Here is a 22,117-nt window from a genome sequence, read left to right as displayed (position 1 = left end):
CAGGAAGGATAAATCCAGAAAGCACAACAAACTGAGCCTTCTCCAAACACCACTGCTCCTCAGGGCAAAGAAACGACTAGGCAAACAGTTTTATCTGCAAAGTAAATTACAACTCAGACAGGAAAACACTACAACATACCCCATCCAAAGAAGTAGATTGAACCTCTATCGGAATTGGATATGAAAGAGTAAAAGTAAGCAAATACACACAAAGGAAATCAATGGTGTCATTCACTCTGCACGCATTCACTTAAGCTTATGTATAAAAGGACAGATAATAAAAGTTCAAATCTTTCCCTTTTTTCTCTCCCAAACACAGAGAGGAAAGAATAAAAATAGATCTACTGCCCAGAGAATAAGGTTCTTACGTAGCGACTCTACTTCGGAGATTTAAAAGGACTCGTAATTTGATTCATTCGCATCTTATTTCTTCACAGTGGACCTAAAATTAACTTAAAACTATTAGTATTGTGCAAGGCTTTCTTGCAAATAGCACTGAGGGCCATACTGCTGCCCCAAAATGACTGAACATTTTAAATGCATTTGGTCTGTTTTTGGCTTAAAGCAAAATACTTGAATCATCCCATATTAAGCACCAAGCCTTTTCCAGACAGTCATTTTCATTTGTTGCGTTGAGCATTACGAAACTAATTCAAAGGACGGACGGCTAATTATCGCGTGGAAAAACATCTATGCAAATGACAGGAAAGACCCAAGGGGGTGGAAAGAAGGATCAGAGTAATCGTCACTGTAAGAGCCAAAAAACCTGAAGGGCCCGAAGTTAAACAAACCAAAGCAGGAGCCAAGCTGTATGTTCAATAAGGTAATTTCACATACAGGATGTAGTCAGGTATTACCGCTACTAATCAGACACAAGGTAGTTTTCGGTACAGATAGAGCAGCCACGAGGCAAAGCCAGGCATTGAGCATCTGTGAGTCCATACCTTAAAGTATCAGGTTATTAATGTATGGCTCTAATTCTCCTGCATTATAAACGCCCCGCTATCTCTCTTCTTGTCTCATGTTTGCTCTGTCCCCCTACCCCTCCCTAATGGGGGCCTCTGTCCTGCCCCACCTCCTTCTTCAGAGAGCCCTACTGAGATTACATAATGGTCTTTTTAAAATTTAAAACCCCTGACACGCTTTTCTTGTCCTTCTTCGAGGGGCCAGCTTTGCCCTCTCTGCTGCCTAAGCCTCAAGTCCTCATCTAAAAATGGTCAACTGGTGGCTGTGGATCACATCCGGCTCACCGCACCCTTAAATAGAGCATGTTTATATATATTATTTATGCAGTTTCTCTATATGTCTTTGCTGTTACTGTTGCCATAGCTCCGTGTGTAGTCACTAGTTGTGGGACCTTTTTGAATCTTCAGCAAGCATGAGCATGTAAACATCATTATTGTAATCTACTCCTATCTTTGTAAGGTGAAGTCATAAGTGACAAAAGATCTTACAAATATTTGAAATTAGATAATAAGTGTTCCTGGAATGGATAAACCAACAGATTTATCCCCTGCAACTGCAACTCTATGGAGCACTTTAGCATTTTTAAGGTCATTGTTTGAATGATGATCATCACATTGCAGTTTATCTGCTTTCAGTAGTTTCTAGTGGTGACAGATAGCAGTTTTAAAAAAAAACACATTTCAAAGCTAGAAGCTAGCTGCTAGTGAGCCAAATACTTCCCTCGGGTGTCGATAATGTGAAACAAAACACCAAAACCATGTAAATGTTTCCCTGCGTCTGCTGAATGTAAATAGGCAACTGTTTTGTAGCAAGGTGTCCCTATGTGATAATATGTCAGATCACTGCTTGCCCTCAAGAATAAAAAATAAATATATTTTTAGGTTGGAGGTTTTTGAATTCACTTGAAACATTCTGGGCTAAAAGACAACGTGTGCTGGTAGTGACTAGTGGGCAACACCATTTTAAGAACACAATGTGAAGCATCTTTGAACTTATGTTAGAAAGGTAAAGGTTTGCTTTATTGTGTGCATGAGAGGAATTAATTGTGGGTATGTGTGTAGAAGAGAGCAGATTGTCTCACAACTGCTGCAGGCTCCTGTAGGAACACGGTGCTGCAAGGCGACAGACTCTTTCATGTTGAGCAAACGCTGTTTCCCTTGACATGTTGATGGCTATCTGGACTGGGCTGCTTTTAGGAGACAGTAGCAGAATCAACAGATTTCCTCCAACTCCAAATCTGAACAATATAACACTTGGGTAAACTGCTTTGTAAATGACAAAATGTATCAAATAAACACCAAACAATAACCCTCTTATTGTGGTCTAGATTCTTAGCAAATAAATCAAAAATATTTCATTTCTTTTCAAGACAGTCTTTCATTTATTTGTTAGGAGTCAATGAGACGCACATTACATCATGAACTATTGTGTTTTCCATTCTGAAAGTGGCTGTTACAAAAGTGCTCCTTTTCCTAAAGAGCTAATTGCAGCCTAGGTGTGAACGGTCTGTAAAACTGCCCTTATTACAGGCCAGGGGCCGGGGACGTCATTTCAGCGTTACACACTTCCTGTGTTTGCAGGGCACACTCACTGCACGTGTGAATATTTTAGGAGCCCAATTAAGTCTACAACCTCAGAATATGCTAGCTCTACGCGAGTCTCCTCCTTACCTGAAGGCTATCCAGACAAACAACATTCACATTTACCATCGTTGCATGTCTTTCAGTTGTTCATTGATTGGGGGAGCAGATCAAAGCTCTGTATAAAAAGGTCATATGCCCAGACAACCATTTTGTTTTTGTTTTACTCTTTCGGTATCCCTCTATGCCAGTCTGACCCAGCACCCCGGGGTACAAAGAACAGCATTGTGGGGGTTACACAGCAGGGCAGCTGCACTGGACAGCGGCTGACTTCACTGGCAATAGCCAAAACACTAACAAAGGCCACTGTGAAGCCCCATCCACATGAGTGAATACATAAACCTCTCTCGTGCATCTTTTCATCTAGAAGCATCTGTAAAAGCACCTTAACAAAGAACACATTTATCATAACAATTCAACTATAAATGCTACTCAGTGTACATGGTGTACATACAGCTGGGATACATGCTCATAAAACATGACAACATTCATTTTCAAATCTTGTGACAACTTCAATTTTTTCTATATACTATAAACATCTAACGAGCGACAAATAGTTAATCAGCCTTACAGTATTCAACTGGGCTGACATTCATTATGCTGCACAGCTTCGACACCTAACATCTGGTATGCACCAAACATGTGACAACATTGAATGGAATGATGGATGTTGTGGTTACATTTAAGAGTAAATCTTTGGAAATGTGTCTCAAATATATACTTCAAAAAGTCTAACAGGAGTAGATAAGGCATTTGTTGGGAACTCAGCCAATCACAGATGTGGTGCATTAGCAACTATTTAAGGGGTGTGTGGGAATGACACAAACAAACAGAGGCCAAGTTTTCTCGTGACAAGAAATATGCCACTTTCATTGATGTACTTTTTTTTACAACCTAAGAAGTCCGAACCTCTGTGGAATACATTAATTCAGATTTCCTGTCCTTGGTAATACTTGATACATTTTTTGATGGTTTTGATCTTCATATGTTGTTGTTTGACAAAAAGAAAACTACAGAACATCACCAACAAAAAAGACACAACTCCAAAAAGCCCCCTGACAGACTATTTAACCTTCTATTTTCTCTACCATTGTTTGTACTTAAAGTAGCAGATAAAAGTGTTTATTTCAACCATAATGATGTACTTGTTCTTGCCACCAATATGACCTTAGACAAAAGACCTAAGAAGAGTTCAGATGAGAATGAGCAATTATTTTGTCTCTCTGAATCACTTTTTTCCACCATGACACTGCGAACACTTGGGTCCTTCTGCAGCATAGATCCAATAACTGTTGTTTTTGAGAGAGTTTGGCATAAGCTAGAGGGAGTAGCAGGAGACAGAGGATGGAGTCACTGTTGTTTCTGTCCCAGATAGAGACACTGAAGGAGGCTGGCCCGCAGATGAGAAGGGGGAAAAGAGCAGGTTGTGAAAAACAGCAGGTTTCTCCATTGCTCTGGGCGAGTCTCTAATGGCTTCCAGACCTGCGCTCATACAGTCTCTGCGTCTAGACTGCAGCTACAGCACTCTGGCCTGGCCTCACTCACTCTCTCCCAGGCCAAATGCCACTCAAAAAAGCAACATGCGCACACACAGACACACTCACACACTGTCCCCCCTCCCACCGAAAGCCCTCTGTCCTCTTAGAAATCTACAGGCGTTTCAGGCTGAGAGGCTGACCAAAAGGACACTGCTGCTTTCATTTCCCCCCCCCCCCCCAAGGGATTCAGCCTTAAAGCATCTCCACTCCTAACGAAGACTTTGAAACGACGGCTGTCTTTTTTGAGCATTACTTTTGGTTTGTCTCATGACTGCATCCTCTGTGGCCCTGAATGCAAAAGGAAATCCCATCCATCAAAAAAAAGACAAACTTTGTAAATCTCCTAATTGGGCACGACAGGACTGCTTAAAGGTAGAATGGCCTCTCTCACTCGCTGATAAAACATCACATTACTTTCTCCAGCTTGGCTACCTTTAGCCAAATAAATCAAATAGGCCAACAATCTCTCTCTGTTAGACGACAACTTTTCAAATGTATCTGAAGGTATCAAATGCTACAGTGACAAATTAGCATACCTTTGCTGTTACAAAAATGCCTTTTGAAGGGCAGCATAGCAGGTTTAAGATCCATTTCAGATGTTTTTTTAACAATTGGAGACTGCCTCTTTTGAACAGTATTCATGTCGAATCAATCTACATGCAGTAGAGTTATGTTACCACATAAATTAAGTTATAAGTTAGCAAAATCAATCAAATGAAGGTCAATTATGCTTAATACTTGAATATGCTTTAAGAAAAAAAACAGCCTACATCATCTCTCCATAGGGTTTCATTTATTGTGTTACCTTAAGTGTTGGCAACTCATTCCTTAAAACAGAAGCCTCGCCTTAACCTCCATAAGAAGAAATATGATGGGTATATTTCAAGCTTGTTATGTAAATAAGTATTTGGACTTTTTTTATCAACTAAGATTAGTTTGAAAATGTTCTCAACTTTAATTGACTGAATTTATTTTAAAAGTGGGTACATACATTCATACATGAATACTATACTGTGTAGAGCTCTAAAAAAATGAAGAGAAAAAATAAATCGCAATCTCATGTATGGCAGCCATTCCATTACAGTGTCTGTTGAATTCCAATATGGAAACATTTGGTCAGTAGTATAAAGAATACAATTTAAAAAGGCTAATTTTACTCAAACACTACTTATAAATAGTAAAACCAGAGAAACTGATAAGGCTCTTAAGTCTCTTAATTCTTTCCAGAGCTCTATTTTTACATATATATTTAAGAAGTCCAACATAAGACAAGCACAAGTTTCATGGTTCATATTCCATTATACTTTTAAAATTTGCTGCGGGCCAATTAAAAACAGGCCATGGGCCGCAGTTGGAAACAACTTGGCAGGGGGTGCATTACGTTATATAATACACATATAGAGATCTTCATGAGCGGTAAAGCATTTCCTTATTGATATTATAGGATTATTTAAACTCTGCATTTTTCCAGACTCACAAACATCAGGCTCCTCATCAGAGCCGTCGGGGCAGTCCTTCTCTCTGTCGCAGCGCCAGCCTTTAGAGATACACGTCACCCCGTCCTTGCACACAAACTGCTTTGGGCTGCAAGTCTTTGGAGCTGAAAAAAAGACAAAGGAAAAGTGAATTAATTAAAAGATTCCTGAATGAAGCTCTTTTTGTGTCAGTGATCTTTATTTCCGAGGTCTCATTAGCAAGCGGGGTCTGTTGTTCAGAGTCAATAGGGGCCCTCTCTGGTCCTAATTAGGTGCTGGAAAGATGCAACTTGATGGAGGGGTTAGAGAATGGATGCACAAAACCCAAACACACATTCAAGCAGGCTTTGGTAAACTTGCTGCTCATAAATATCCAGGTCAGTGTTCCCAGGCAAAAAGCAGTGATGCAACATGTCTGGAGGATGTCAAAGAACATCTTGTTCAGTGGGTTGCTCCCCTATCGTCCATTTCCCCTTCAATCCAACCTTCCAAAGCAAAAAAAGCCGCCCACTCCTGCCACGGCCAAATTGAGGACTGTATTCAAACCCACAATAATTAAAGTCTTCTCAGAACATCACATAAACACTTTGACAACACACAAACAAGCAACTAAGCTGAGTCACCCGGGGGCATTCAGGGGAAGCTCTGAGATGATTCAACAACTCACCGCTGTGCTGCTGCTGAGTGGGAAATACATAGGGAAACATGAAAGGCAGTACTTATTTTCCACCATAATTTGCAAATAAAGTCTTTAAAAATCAGACAATGTGATTTTCTGGATTTGTTTTTCTCATTTTGTCTCATAGTTGAGGTATACCTAGGATGACAATTACAGGCCTCTCTCATCTTTTTAAGTGGGAGAACTTGCACAATTGGTGGCTGACTAAATACTTTTTTGCCCCCCTTTGTATATATGAGTATGCAACTAAAACATAAAAAAGGTTATATATCAGTATCTGGAATTCTACAAACTCTTTTTGAACATGTAAGAGCTGACCTCATTTTGAAGCAGTCTTTCTTACAACGTTTTCAATCCGAAAACAAGAATTCATGAATTGACTTCTTAGATTGTGCTATTCATAATATCCTGGTTTCATAAACAAGCCTTCTATTTTCCAGCCCTCTATTACTTTGTACAAAATAATTAGCTATATTTAACAAGCTCTTGTTCAGTTCTAAATCAATTTCATTATTTTCGGTGTTGGACAAGTTCCGTGTACGTTAAGGGAACAAAATCAGTCATTACATACATTTCTTAATTATTCATCAGCAAAAAAGATAGAACGTAATGTCTAAGGTGCCTTTACAGATACACACAATGGGAATTTATTTTGGTTTAAGACACATTCAAGTCATACTGTTTAAACTTGAACTAAGAACAGCCTCTCACTTATTATTAAGGGGCTAAGATATTACATTACATTACATGTCATTTGTTAGACGCTTTTATCCAAAGATATACATTCAGTACTGTGGGCGATCCCCACAGGAGCAATTTGGGGTGAAGTGTCTTGCCCAGGGACATAACGACATGCTGACTGCAGTGGGACTCGAACTTGCTATCCCCTGATTCGAAGTCCAGCACCCACTGAGCCACAGCCACCCCTTTACTTATCTTGAATTTTATGCACTGACAATATCTTCCATTGGTGGTGAAAAGACATAACTTCTCATCAAACTGTTGGCAGAATGGCTTATAATGCAGCAAAGTTGGCAATCACACTAAAACATCATCCAATATGTAGACTCAAAGAAACAATTCAGCTGATTTTCAAATGTTACATATTTACCACCTGGCTTTGATTAAACTGATGTTTTGAATTATCTTGGCTCTTCTTTCTCTCTGCTCCTCTCGGAAAAGTCCTTTTATACGCATTGCCCTTTCATTTCTTTGAGCCACCATGTATAACATCAAGTGTGGTGACTGGACGTCAACATCAACCCTGCACAGACACCTTTTCACCTGCTTGGCTCAGAATATAAAGCACCAATTGGAAACGGTGATGTTATGTTACCCCTGAATTATTTGGGCATATGGCATGATGAATAGGACAGGGGGGTAGCATTGGATATACTATGGGTGGATGATGGCATGAAGAAGGATAAACAGGATGACTGTATTTACATTTGATGCCTCCGACTCCAGCGGTGAAGGGAATCTTGAAATGGAGCTCAACCTAAATACCATGAATTCAACCTGACATATTGCTGCACGCATTCACAGACTCTGTGTGCCGCTGTGATCGGTGTGTGCGTGTGCGTGTGTGTGTGTGTGTGTGTGTGTGCGTGTGCGTGTGCATGTGCGTGTGCGTGTGCGTGTGCGTGTGTGTGTGTGTGTGTGTAGGGGCATCTTTTTCTCTCTCAGAACTTACAAGGGTTTGAATTATTCATGAAATACATCCAGGCTTGTGTTAAAGGTTTTCCTTTATGCTCCTCATCCCTTTAATTTTGTGCTTGTTTATTTGTTTATTTGTTTAGAGGTGTCAACAAAGCCATAGCAGGCAGCTAGTTGCACAGGAAGTAGGTCAGGAGGTTAGTTAGCTGAGGGTGAAGGCAAGCAACGATAAAGGTTAATTAATATGTATTTTATAAATATAGGATCAAAGGAAAACATTCTGGAAAAATTAAGAAATAATGTTTTTTCTAATTTGTTAATCAGAATTAAAGTTAACACAGATCCAATAATTTAAACTTGATGCTCATAAAAATACAACATTTAAGTGGAAGTAATGCTATATATACACATTAGCAACCGTATATTTATCCAGCTCCTTTTTGGTCTACTATCTTTTGTTTAGCTGATGAATGTAATTGGTTTGGGTTGGTGGTATGGAATATGGAAATATTGTATAAATAGTGAGTTTTAAGTGGGGCACAATCGACCTGTCTTTGGAGACTGATGTGGAAACACATTGTAATGTCATTTTTCAAGTTCAAAGAGTGCCAGTGGTACCTGTGGTCTGTTACGAAAAAAGGTTTTGTTTCCAGAGGAAATTATGCAGGGAGGAAGAGGATGAAACGGAAAAAAAGATGATATACAGATGGATATGAAACAGGATGTCATAAGAGAACAAGCTGCAGTTATGAGAGCAAAGAGAGAGGTAAGGATCTGAGTCTGAGTCAAAGGGGGGGCGGGCTCTCACAGCTGGAGGCAGACCTAGAGATCTGAAAACAGACTGAGCTGGGATGAGATGGAGGAATGTCACACATGCTATCAATGAGCTGCCTGTGTGTTTACCAAAGCAGAGGCTGAGGGAAAATGCTTTGGGTCATCGCCATTTGGGCCGCATTACAATCCACTTCCCTCTGCCCCCGTCGCTGTCTGATGGTCCTCCAGGAAGAGTTCACTCTTGGGAGGAAGAGTCCTCGTCTTAGGCAAAGACAAGCTTAACCCCCAGCCATAGCCCCATTTCCTCCCACACCCACAGTGGTGCTATAAATAAGTTGGAGGACTGCCCTCTGAGATCAACCAGGGCACTACAAAGCTCCAGCAGACAGTGAGACTGCCGCCTCATCATGCACCACTCACCAGAGGTGGAGGTGAAGGCGGACCTAAGGGCTGTCAACAGTGGTGCTGAAAGGGAGCTTGAGCAGTGTGGAGTCCATTCTTTAGTGCCGGCCATGTAATGTATTGCCCCCTTAACTGGACAGCTACTGTAAGTGCCCTTGAGCAAGACAATCTGCACTAGCTCAAGGGCTGCTGTTTTACTTTTCCAGTGCTCTGACCTCACGGGAGAGAAACAACTTTCTGCCTCATTTTAGTTTAGCAGGTTAGAATGCTAACATTTGCAAGAGTACAGCTGAGGCTAATATGATTTGTTTTGCAGGTATTGGACAACCTAAAATATGACCTGATGGTGGTACTAGATACAAATTCAGGGAATAGCCTAAGCTTTTACAAGCCCTTCTGAGGGGAATAGCTCACACTAGTTGTATATAGACATTTTACTTCATGACACAAATGTCAGCCTCATCGATCTGCTAAAGGAGAAGATAACCAAACCATATACCAAAAGTGGAGGATAAGGCAACAAACCAACAGACAGAGCCATCGCCATCAATATAGCCGAGCTGCTAGCTAAAAAAGATAATTTAATAGTCTTTTGTAGAATAGTGTGTGCACTATGAAAGTCACCTTTGTTAAGTCTCATTGTATAAGCCTGGACTCTACCTAGCACTGTGAGATAACAAACATGCTTGAAATGAAATTACTCACATGCATACCTTGAATATGTCAGTATGACTATTAGAGATTGATAAGAATGGGAGTGGAAGAAGGGAAGTGGAGAAATGCAACATAGGCACAGCAATATTTGCATGTAGATAAAGTTAATTATTTTACATGCAGCTACTTTCCTATACTACATGAACGAGGTGATCGTTCACTGATGCATCTGAATTAGAATAATAAAGCTGGCAGCTCTCAGAAAAAGTTCAACGTTGGTGTGTTGTTGTTTCTTTACATATTACAGGGACGTTTGCTATGTTTTTTCGGGGAGAAAAACACTTAGTCTACCAAAGATAGTGTGTACTCGCACTAATAATAAACTGTTTCTCAAGGGGAGAAGATGCTCCTGCTATTCCAAATACTTTTCACTGTTTGATATGATAACGCTTCCTTATCTTTTCAGCTGTTTAGGAAAAGGAGGTTCATATGAGGTCAAGATAAACAACCCGAATTGTGTGTAATCAATCTTGACATTGTCACTGGGCCAAACTTTTCTACGCACTTTGTTTTTTCAGAGTATCAGAGATTGGAAAAAAATGCAACATGACCAGTTTAACATTTACTGCTAAATGATCATAAGAGAATGCGAAAATAATCAGATATGTTGCAGGAAGTGAATGATAAACAACTCAGACCATAAAGAATAACTTTTATAATAGTTATAAATTATCATTTTTATATTTTGTGTTCTGCGGGACCACAGCCATGAAAAACTTTCTTTTTAGATTTAGATGACACAAGACCAAGTTAATAAGACATCAAACCGTTACAAAAAAGCCGAAAAGGAAGACACATAGAAAGAGACTGACTGAGCAGAAAGCAAGAGGAGCAGGGGTCTATTTCTCTGAACTTTGGGCTGACCTGAGGGGGTTCTGCTAAGGGCCAAACATGAGGTAAGTGTCTATATTGGCCTCTCTGCCTGCCACCTCCTTATCCTCCTCCACAGTCCAGGCACAAACGCTTCAGGACTTTGTAATGGAAGAGAGTAAGGAAGAAACAAGGAAGAGAGTAAGGAAGAAGTAAGGAAAAGGGAGGGAAAAAAAGTTTTCCAATTTGTCATGTTACAAAACAGAGAAAAAGAGGCCCCAGCTGTGCCTTTCTAAATAAACCTTTCCTGCAGGGTTTGGAGAAGCTATGGAAGTCTAGCCAGTGGTGAAAAAAAATTAACAAAAGCTTAGACAGCATTTAGACAGAATTACCACACAAAATGGATGTCGAAGCGCATTTATGTTTACATTTACCATTATTCAGGGTTCTTACACCTTTTCCAAAGTCAAATTCAAGCACTTTTCAAGGATTTCAAGCACCCGTACGAACCTTGATTATTATATCAATATTTTTGAAAGACAGCACCAGGATGGTTCTGCCTGCATGTGTTGCTACTAGACTACAATGGGCTGTGGCTGAATGTCTAATTAAAGCATTGTGATATAATGTGTGTTTGTGAGTTTCTTAGACAGATTGTGTTTTTGCAAGTCCACCTAAGTGTGTGTTAAGCATGCACTTAGAGCTAAGGAGAATTAACATCAGGAATGTGCTCATGTCGGGTGAAAGTTGCCAAGTTAAATGGGGCTCCTTTCATGCCGTACAACACCATCCGACTCCTGCCTGCAACTGTTTGTCTTTTGCCGATCTGAGCACAACCACGGTCAAAGTTAGAGGCAGAACCAATAAAGCCGAGCAGAGTAATAAAATGTGAACTTAATTAAGAACCATTTGGATGTCTGGCTGAGATTTCCCCGTGTCTCAACCCCTGAGTGGTAATCAACCAAGACTGCCATTTGTACTAGAGTCAGTGTGGGAGCTGAGGGGGAGATGGCTAAGACCTCCTTCACTTCCACAGAAGGATTTCATTGATTTCAGAAGCTGCAGATGGGGAAGAACAAATAAATTATAATAATCACAAGGTGTGATCCGCTAATGTCAAGTTAGTCAGTTTAGACAAATCCCTTTGCCACACTGCCGCAAAAGCACACGCTGTACGTGGCGGCACAGGGAGAAAAATGACAATTAAGCCTACTTAGTATGCTGCCGAGGGAAACATATTACAGAAGATTATATGAAATTCTTTAGTGCATTGTCATAAGGCCGGTAAAAGTTTCAAGTCTCAGTGTGACGCATGAGCTCCAAGGAGCGAGACAAGATTTTCTAGAAGGTTCTCTCACATTCACTATGCATGTGCTGAAGTAACCTGAGTGCTAATGACACCTACAGCTGACAATCTCCATGAATTTGTGATATGAAAAACTAGAACAAGACATTTGCTAAGAAGTATAGTAAATCGGAATAACTGATCCTATAAATAATGATCCACATATTTCACATTTTGAGCAGCTCAACTTTTTTTGGAGGTTTAAATTTCAAATAGCTCAAAAAGCTGGAAGCATAATTGGAAACAGCTAGCATGGCTATGGGGAAGGTTAACATAATCTGCCTAAAACAAAGGCTCTGAAGCTATATAATCAACCAATCATAACGTGTTTGTTTGTACGGTACAGAAATCGGAGTAAAAACTACAACTCTTCGTTTCCTGCAGAATAATGTGCTGTAAATGTTCTGAGCAGTTGCCAGGCAACCAGAAAGGAATCTTCAGGCCCATGACCCTCCATAAAACACTGAATTGTCCTCTTTATACACCAATTTTCTTAGTATGGATTGAACAAAAAAGAGAAAACATAATGAATAATCTTTTGAGGTGCTGGCAGGAAGATGTTGTCACCATTGATATAGCCAGGCTAAATGAATCCCCCTGATTCCAGTTGTTGTGCTAGCTAGGCTAAGCTATATGAGTGGTATTCATCTCCTCATCTCAGAATAAATATTTGTAACATATTTGTTACTTCAAGACATTTCAGCGATGTTAGTTAGTTAGGAAATCAGATCCAAACATTCCCCATGTTCGCAGTACCTCAACATCTCCAAACTAGATGTGCTCTTGTTTACGAATTGGTGTGTATTGACTAAAAATAGTAGAGCAAACCTGCCAATTGTCTTCCCAGAGGCACAGAGGAGAGGACACACTGCCTACACACATGCAGTTGAATGCGGGAAATCCTCCACAGTACAGTAAATGTGATGATGTTTTCATATTAAAGAAAATTACCTTCGTGGACATTTAATGGATGCCATATTACCCTAAAATGTTGACCATAAACATCTCCGGCCCTCGTGGATTTTTCTCAGGCGGAAGGCAGAAATAATTATTGTGGGGCCATGTGAGGAGAGTTCTGCCACTAAGTGAAGGGTGAATGCCTGCTCGAGGGATTAGTGTTACAATTAGGCTTATGCTAAAATTAAGGTTGGGTACTTTGTGTTTGGGATTAGAAGTTTGGGAATAAATCTCAATCACGGTTGCATGAATAGTGACTTTGATGCTTAGCATGTGTGTATAAATATGTGTGGGTTAAGATTTATTTTTTGTATGTGTAACCAATGAAGATTTCAGTTGTTGGACTCCTAAAGAGAATGCATTTGTGAAGGTTACATACTGTACTTTATCAGGTACTGCAGAGAAAAACGAGATCCGTTTGTTGTTGTTCTTTCTACAGGGAGTGAATTGACAATTTATCTACGATAGGTGTGAGTCTGCTCTGTCACAATTTTGTCCCAAAAAACAATTGAAGTCAGAGAAGAAATTCCTGTAGCAGAGGCTTACATGGCTGTGAATGGATGTATTTATTGTGTGGGCTAATGCTGAAAATAGACTCCATTTGATCTGGTGGAGGAACCAAGATTTCAAAAATTCTATGAACGAAAAATGGCAACTTGTATCTGGAGCTGGAATTGAGACTCAGCAATTTCTACAAAGTAATATGACGCTTGGGATTTTTCTCTTGCATTTACGATTGGAATAGATAGGCTTAATCTTATGGAGCAACAATAATTGACACAGCCATCAAAGTGACTTGCACAACAAAAACAAACAGTCCTTTCAGACTGACACAGTGGAGCAGGTTATGCCCATGTTGGCGTAAACAAGTCACCGACCTGACCCTGGCACTGCCTGGCCTCAGAGTTAAATGGAAACATGGGTGCTTACTACCTAATTAACATTTTACATTATTAAATGTGTAAATACATACAGTAAAAATAAATACCATGACGTTAAACAATTGTTGTTGTCCTGAAAACTGACAGAATTGCACAATGTCAAAGTTAAGCTAACTCCATTCTATGTGAATATGGTGGTGACCTGTTTTTCATTTTGACAAATGGGTTGTGAAGAAGTCAACAGGGGCTCAAATGGTGCTCATTAGACAATACCTCAGACTTTACAATGATCAAATTCACACCTAAAGAACAACGCTGAATGACAACTGCTCAGTGATTACAGCTTCATCATTAAGTTAATACAATTGTATGTCTCTCTCTTTCCTGAACACGCTGTGACTCATGCAGATACACTACATCTACTTAACAATCAAGGGAGTATTATCTCTACATCATTCTTAGACGGATGACAGAGCTGTAACACTATGAAGATGAATGAAGATGTTGTTTCATGTGATAAAAAGTGTATGTATTTAAAGGGCTTTTCACATAAAGCTACTGTAAAGTGAGCTACAATTGTAAAATGTGACGAATTACTTCGCTTTGGGTTTACTAGGTTAACTAACGCGGCTGATGGACAACACTTTTGCTCAGTGTTTAAGACAGCTATCATCAATAGTATATTGATAACGGATGACAGCACTACTTGGCCATCCACATGACTCTAAAAGAATGCTTATATTTCTGCATATCTGCTGGATTTGTTTATAACAACTGTTTGCTAACAATTATGCCATATCAACTTAAAAAAGGTGGTAATATGTCTATTTAGCAAAACAAAAAAATACAATGATGAGATAATTGTCTTCCCCCCTTTTTTCTATGTTCAATATCATAACAATTGTTTTTTATAATCTATTTACAGGGTCTCCAAAAGAAAAGCAAAATGGTATCTCTTTCTTGGTGTTAATTAATGGTAAACCTTCATTAATCTTGCAGGTTGGATATCATAATGTACCAAAAGAGCTAAAAACCGATGACCGATGTCTGTGATGTCAAAAGCTTCTGGCTTTATTGTATAGTGAAAACAGGTTTGTAATAATATATCCCCCGGCAAGTTTATGATCATATCTTTCCAGAGTGGTTTCTGAGGCTGTGTTCTATTTCTGATCCTTAAATAGCTCCATCTAGATGTATCTCAAATCAGTGGGTCACTATTTTGAAGTAGGTCAAAGCGTTGCTCTGACAAGAGTGGCCGCAGTTACTCTGACCACTAAGATAAGATGTCCGTTTCCAAAGACTTGCTGCATTTTCAGGCAAAACGTGTCTTTTGTATGAAACTCTTTTAATTCTCTTCATCTTCCCACTTTCAGTTAAAAGATAGTCCAACATTTTTCAAAATAAGCTTATTTGAGTTCTTGCTTGAAGTCCAAAGAGAAGATCAATACCACTCACATCAGGTTGTTCAGTCTGAAGCTGGAGCCTGGTAACAGCTAGCTTAGCTTAACATATAAACTGGAAACGGGGTAACCTTACCAGTGGCGTAGCCAGGAATTATTGTGTGGGTGGGCCTGGAGAAATGTAGGTGGGCCAGGGGGAGACTTATTAAGCGGGGGGTCTGAGCTGAAACTTCATTAATGATTTTAATAATTTTTGAATGCACTACTTGAACATAAGCATAAACTAGCAGTGAAAACAAAAACATAGGCACGGCGTCCTCAGAATGTGTGTAAAACTGACTTCCACATGACTGGCTCGGCGGCCACAGGTTTTTTATCCTTGACAGTGGGCACACACTGAGAGTGTTTTCATATTCAGCAAATGTGCAGACTTCACTCACGGCAAAATTTACTTTACTTACTAATTTACTCACGGTAAAAAAATGCACTCCCTATTCCATTGTCATGAAGATGGAATCTAACTATATCCAGAATAAGTTTGATTGGTTCCAGGCTAGAAACATGTTTATTTCTGCTGTAAAGTTGCATTTTAACATGGAGGTCTATGCATCCATCCCCTGTCGGCCACTAGATGAACTGCAGTTTGTGGTACTTCCTTCTGGGCTTCCGGGCTCTACGCTATGATGCGCTGATTGGCTGTGGGTGGGCCCAGGCTCACCCGGGCCCGCCCACAGCTACGCCACTGAACCTTACTCTGTTAGAAGGCAACAGAATCCATCCCCTAGCATATTTTGAACTCATCAGTTTGACATGGTGTACATGACTTGTTTAATCTGTAGAAAACCAAAGGGAAAAAATGTGTGGTTTACAAGGGGTTGAGTTTGGGACTAGTCCGTGGCCAAGAGCAGTGACTTCCCAGAGTCTGCTCTGCTTGCATTTCGATACCTTCAGGGTTGCTGTTTCTAGTCTTTTCGGTCTTTATGCTCAGTAAGCTAACTGGCTGCTGGCAGAATACATATTGAAAAGACAGAGGAGAGTGGTATCGATCCTCTCATTTATATCATGGCTAGAAAGTAAATACACATCATTTACAAACTGTCATACTATTTATTTAAGCCTCAAATTAGCTTTCCTTCAATACAAATAAGAGGAGCTGTTATCAGTGCTGCAAATCATTTCATAAATGGATCAACTTTCTGTGAGCATGACAAATGAGTACCTTAAGGGCACTAAGATTTCACATCAGTTGTGAAGGAGTTTTATCAATTGTGTGCCAGTTGGAAATCTTTGGCTTTAGCAGAACATAATTTCATTATTACTGTTCACCCACATACACCGGGGTAACAATGTGACTGAACTTTACTTCGCCTGTGAGTTGTTTTTCCTCAGGAAAAGCTGCTGACCAAAGTACTGGATTTTATATCTGCTCAGTTATGCAGTGGTATTTAGGCATCAACCAACACTCTTATAATTACACAACGATCCAAAACCATGTATTTATACTGTAGCTGTGTTAAATTAACTTGTTCTGCTTTTCTACATTCGCTCCTGAATGTTGCTTGTGTGAGTTAAGGTCAACAGTGAGGAAGACCTAACAAATGTACTCCCTTTTCCATATTACCCTCAGTGGTAAATAACCATAAAATGGTAACGGTTTGGCCATGTGGATGTCATGGCACCCCATAATAGCCAAATGTTCCAGTTTTAAGGCCTACACCAAATGTTACAGCAAAGAAGTCCACAGGGGGAAAGTGCTCTCGATGGTGAGTTCATTAAAAAGAAAGGAGCCTGTGCTACTAAATGAATAACATTTAAGGGAGGGGAAAAAACGAGGAACCAGTCATTTCAGATACAGATGGCTAACTTCAACACATATTTAAAACTATTTCAATGATTTAAGTTGAAATTTCCGCAATCCTTAGTGACAGCGAAAACCATTAATCCATTGTTTTAGCCTTTGGGGGACTGCACTGTCCATTTGTGAGGACCAGTGATCTCTTTTTGCAGTGCAACGATGTGAATTATTTCATTAGGGCCTTTTCTACTAGGCCCCCAATTAGCAGTGCCTTCTGAACAATCTGAGACTGTTCGTGGTCTCCTCTGGGAAACAAAGAGCAGTTTAGACCCAATTAAACTCATGGTTTGTTGGTGGCCTAGGGTCTTTGCTCTGGCTACAGTAGACAGTGAGAGAACATCTTTAGTGGTCTAGAAAATGGAAAAAGACGAGTTCCAGGCAAGACTAAAAAAATAACTTTAGTTGTAACATATGTGGTTCAAAGGGCTTTAAAAATTAAAGAGGCAATCAAAGAGGTTTAAAAAGCAATTTAGCTTTGCTTGAAAGGGAGTCTAGCTTACAACAAGTGACGTGTTGGCTAAGGTCTGGTGAGGTTGGCTTCAAAAAGTGTTAGAGTTACAAGAACCCAGTAAAGATCTGGATAATTCAGTAAATCTCAATAGCAGTCTGACTGATTAAAACAAACTTCAATATGTTTCCTTGATAGCACAGCAGCCTCTGCATCCCACTGGGTTTACACGTAAAGCTAAGGTTTGGCGATCTCCTCTGGTATACTGCACAAGGCTGACTCATCGAACCAAGGCATAAGGACTGAGAAGGAAGAAAAATTCCACTAAAACAATAACAGTGCGTCAAGGCAGAAAGTGTTTGTTTTAAGGCAGCTTTTCTCAGCTGTTGCTGTAGACCGAGCAGCAGGAAGAAACTGCAGGTGATTGCAGGCTATCGTCTATCTTCGAGGTGGTAATTTATGTGGATTTTGCTCCCTAAGAACCTCAGAGCACTAGATTTCCAAGTGCAATGAGATGACTTCAAAGGCAGAGGGAAGCCTTTATGGCTTGATGATGAATCTCACAAAATGCAGCTAGTGGTTTAAGTCAGCCAGGCATGTTAAAGTCAAACTGGATTTAATGAAATGTCAAATATAGAACCCTGATTATCTTTACAGCCACTGGTGCTCATTTTCTTGCAGTTAAATTCTCCTGAAAATGTTCTTAGCAATCCTTCACAGGTTAAACATTCCCATGGTGAATGAGAAGCATTATACCTCTGCAAAGAAAATAAACCCACATTCCCTTTTCACCTGCAAAGAATTTAACAAATCTGTCTGCTCTAACTCCCCTTTGATAACGCCCTTTTCCTTTCTTACTTAAACAGAGGAGCGCATGAGTGGGACTGAGGCTTAATAGTTTCCAGAAGTTGTTCCAGTCTGTGAAGGTGTGTGTTCACAGGGAAGTATGGGGGAGCTGCTTTGAGCTGCTCAATGTCTGCCTGCAGATCAAAACATGACTGTTAGCATTCAGAAGATCTTATCCTGTGCAGGTGATATCCTGAACCACACAGATACACATCAGTGATGCACTGCTACTCATGTTGGCAACAGCTGATCATACAGTGGAAAACTTACTGTGATGGTTATGTATGTTCCACATAGACGGGTATATTGTTCTAAGAAAGCCTCCTTCACGCATTAAGAAAGCAAACAAAGATATTCTTTAATTCCCCATTGCAGTCAAATAAATGTTTGATTGGGGAATATACACTGCTGTCATCAAATCAACACTACACTATAGCCTAAGATCTGGTGAACTGCCTGAAGCAAAGATACATACATTACAGCTCCACAGAAGCCTCCCTCTGACATTTCCAAAGACTCATGACACCAAGTTTTACCTCTCTGTCACTTAAAACTAATGCATCTGTTTGCTCGTTTTTCAAAAGCATGCACGCATTGATCAGTAAACAAGTGGTTTAAGCAGGTACTGGGGCCTATGCTACCATGGCCATGATGGAATGTCAGTGTAAATGTGTGAGAGCGCCTGTATCCAGAGGAGGACAGGAGGAGATGTGCGATCGCTGCTGTGACATGGCAATATTCACATGTGGCACTGGGAGACAGAAACAAAAGATCGCTTTAATTGTCTCGCCTCGGTTTCATCTCCCTCCACGTTGCTCCACTCATTCCTTCAGGGCACAGTCTACTAGTCTCACACGCAGACACAAACACAATAAATCCAGTGATAATTAGCATGCACACACTTATATAGTTATTGGTTTTAAAGCATTTTTTGCAAGACTGTGGTAACCCTTAAATCAGCTCTGCTTACCATCAATTGCCCTTGCCGGAGAGAATACTTCCAAACTGTGCAACAATCCCAAGAAAAGCAATCCTGTTGCCAACATGTTGGCCACGGTGCACAACATTGTTGCCTATCTTGAAAGATTATTAGTCATCAATCGCCTCTTGGTCCTGTCAAGCTGGAGGTTGTAGACAGGCGACGACGTGAAACCGTGCCCAGGCGAAGATGCTCCTCACTGGGAAGCCTCTTTCTGGGTGCGCACTGGAGCTGACAGGGATGCTGCTGTCTGCCCACTCGGAGAATATTTTTTGCAGACTGTCAAGGCAAAAAAAAAAGAAAAAAGCCGAGGCTTCTCCCAGCCCGGGTTGTTTAGGGGCTCCTTGGATGCATGGACAGCCCTGCCACAAAGGCTAGCAGGCTGAACGGAGCATCAAGCTAGCCCGGCTCACAGTCGAGATGAGGGAGAGCTGGCGCCTCTGATCATGCAGCTGTCCGTCTTTTGTTCTTCCTGCCCCAGTGAAAGAAGCCACAGGAGGAATAAAGTATTGGATCAAATGTTCCTCCCCACCACCTCTGCTGCTGCTGGCCGCAGATTGAGCCTGAAGCCTGGAGCTCAGTCAGTCAGCGGGTGAGTGACGTCGGCTGGCCCTCCCCTCTGGAGCACCCGACACCCCACCATCCGCCTCCATCAAATCACACTCTGCTGTAATCTGCAACAATGCTCTGGGTCCTGTCTCACCCCCACACTCAATAATTTAGTTTGTAGCCATGATTGTCCTTTGCATATATTCATTCATTATTCACTGTCTGTTAATCCAACGAGCAAGTTTTTACAACTTTGTATGTTGTGCTAATGTTGATGATGTTTGGCCTGCATGTATTATTGTAACCAAAACAACAACAATTTAGGCCTAATAATAATAACTAATGATGATTGCTTCTCCCCTCCTGAGCTTTGCTAATTGTTATAGACCAGCTAAGCAACTCTAATCAGTATTTAATTAGACACTAAAAAGGGAGAATAATGAAAGCACCTTGCACAAATGAAAAAAACAAGTAATCAAATTAGCTATTCATCAGAGTGGTCAATAAATATGTTCTTAAAAAACAAGTATCTTAAAATAGATACATTTTAACAGATGATATACGGAAAATAAATTGTATAAGACTTGACTAAGTAAAACCTTTTGATTGAGGTAAATCCTGAAGAATTAAAGACATGCTCCCTAGGGAGTAATCTGACAAAAACTAAGAAATAGGAAAATATCTTCCTTTTTTCGAAAGCAATCTAAAAACACTTTTTAAAAATGAAATTATAGAATGTACATTTGTAGTTACCACACGGATCCCCATTGACATTTCCATTTGGCCTTACGCCAGATGAATTAACAGACAATTGATAAGATATAAAATGAAAAACCAACATAAGGAATTACTCATTTAGACATATTCAGCCACCATGACAAATGTACATCACCAGCATCTTTTCTCCATCACATCCCTATGGAAGAAGAAGCCAGCAAAAGTTTACGCAACAATTGACAGCAATGACCCTTTTGACTTTTCATCAAGACAGTGATACTAGCACAAAGGCAACTTACTGTAGCCCTCGCATTTATTTTGGGCCGAGTGCTGACTTGACTTTTATCTAGCCTTCAAAACCACATTGAAAATTCTCCCAAAAGACATTTCCAGAAATCTGCATGGTTTTAAAAACAGAGAAGCTTTTCCACTTTATCTTTTCAAAGCTATCACCATCATTGCTGCAGTACACTGTCAAGATTCCTGGCAGCAGTCTGCAGACACTTTATCGCCCTAATGATATTACCATAATCTCACCCTCACTTACATTTATCCTGTACAAAGTGCTTAATATATATGTTATCCATAAGTATACGTTGGGATGTGAGTTAAAGCCAAAAGCATTTTTTTGTTTACACATTAGGTCAAAGTGTGATCATATTTCTCTTGAATATAAGTAATGTACTAAGAGACCTTTTAACACAATAATGAAAGTGTTGGCCAGCAGCTTGAAAGAAAAGGCCAGAGTGTCTCATTCTTGTAGTTTTTTATCACAAACGGCAGACCATTATCCTTATATTGAATTATTTGTAACATGTTATAAAACAGGGCTGTTCCATAAACATAAACAAACCATTTTTATATTTGCATATATTATTTTATATTCCTATTGCATTGGATTCTATTGTTTTTTTGTCATTTTTAAGTGTGTACATCTTCACCAAGCCTCTAAACTTTCAAATAAGTTGTTGGTCCAGCAACGACTATTACACCCTGGGCTTTGGGAGAGTATAAAGTAATGTAATGCTCGAATCAAAGTGAATTCACAGTTCAATAGTGTCAAGGTAAAGTAGAAAGACTATTATATTGTTCATGTCAGTTCTGAAATCATATCATTAGTGATTCCAGCTTGACTTGTAATCAGCTCACATAACTGAATGAATGAATGAATGAGTCCAGTTTTTCACAGCTTTTCATTTTCCTGATCAGTTGTTCATTCCAGTCTACTTTTAGACTTGCCATTTCAGTTTGAAATATGTTTAGGAAACATAGTATAGCTAAATCATATACATGTTTAATATGTTTAAGAAAGCACAAGTAAAACATGTTTATCTATTGAAGACAATACTACTCATACAGCAACACATATACATATAGAAAGCACTTTTATTAAATATCCCTATACCAAGTGCTGTACTTTAAACATGGCCACCACAGCCACCTGGAGCTTTCTGATAAATGCTGCACGGCACTGACACCTAGTGGG

General features: G+C 39.9%; 1 protein-coding gene across 1 annotated transcript in view; it reads right to left on the bottom strand.

Moving 5' to 3' along the window:
- Window positions 1-19,940, bottom strand: part of LOC307039493 (low-density lipoprotein receptor-related protein 1-like) — a 30,894-nt gene extending 10,954 nt beyond the window's left edge. The window contains exons 1-2 of the mRNA XM_079681596.1: window positions 19,357-19,940; window positions 5,622-5,744 (exon numbers count right to left, since the gene is read on the bottom strand). Of these exons, the coding sequence (XP_079537722.1) occupies window positions 5,622-5,744; window positions 19,357-19,453 (220 nt within the window). The 5' untranslated portion in view covers window positions 19,454-19,940. The remainder of the gene's footprint in view (window positions 1-5,621; window positions 5,745-19,356) is intronic.
- Between the last annotated feature and the right edge of the window lie 2,177 nt (window positions 19,941-22,117).

The sequence above is a fragment of the Notothenia rossii genome, assembly GCF_949606895.1.
Source record: "Notothenia rossii genome assembly, chromosome: 5".
NCBI lineage: Eukaryota > Metazoa > Chordata > Actinopteri > Perciformes > Nototheniidae > Notothenia > Notothenia rossii.
The sequence above is the reverse complement of the archived record's forward strand: the minus strand, read 5'-3'. Positions and strand labels throughout refer to the sequence as shown.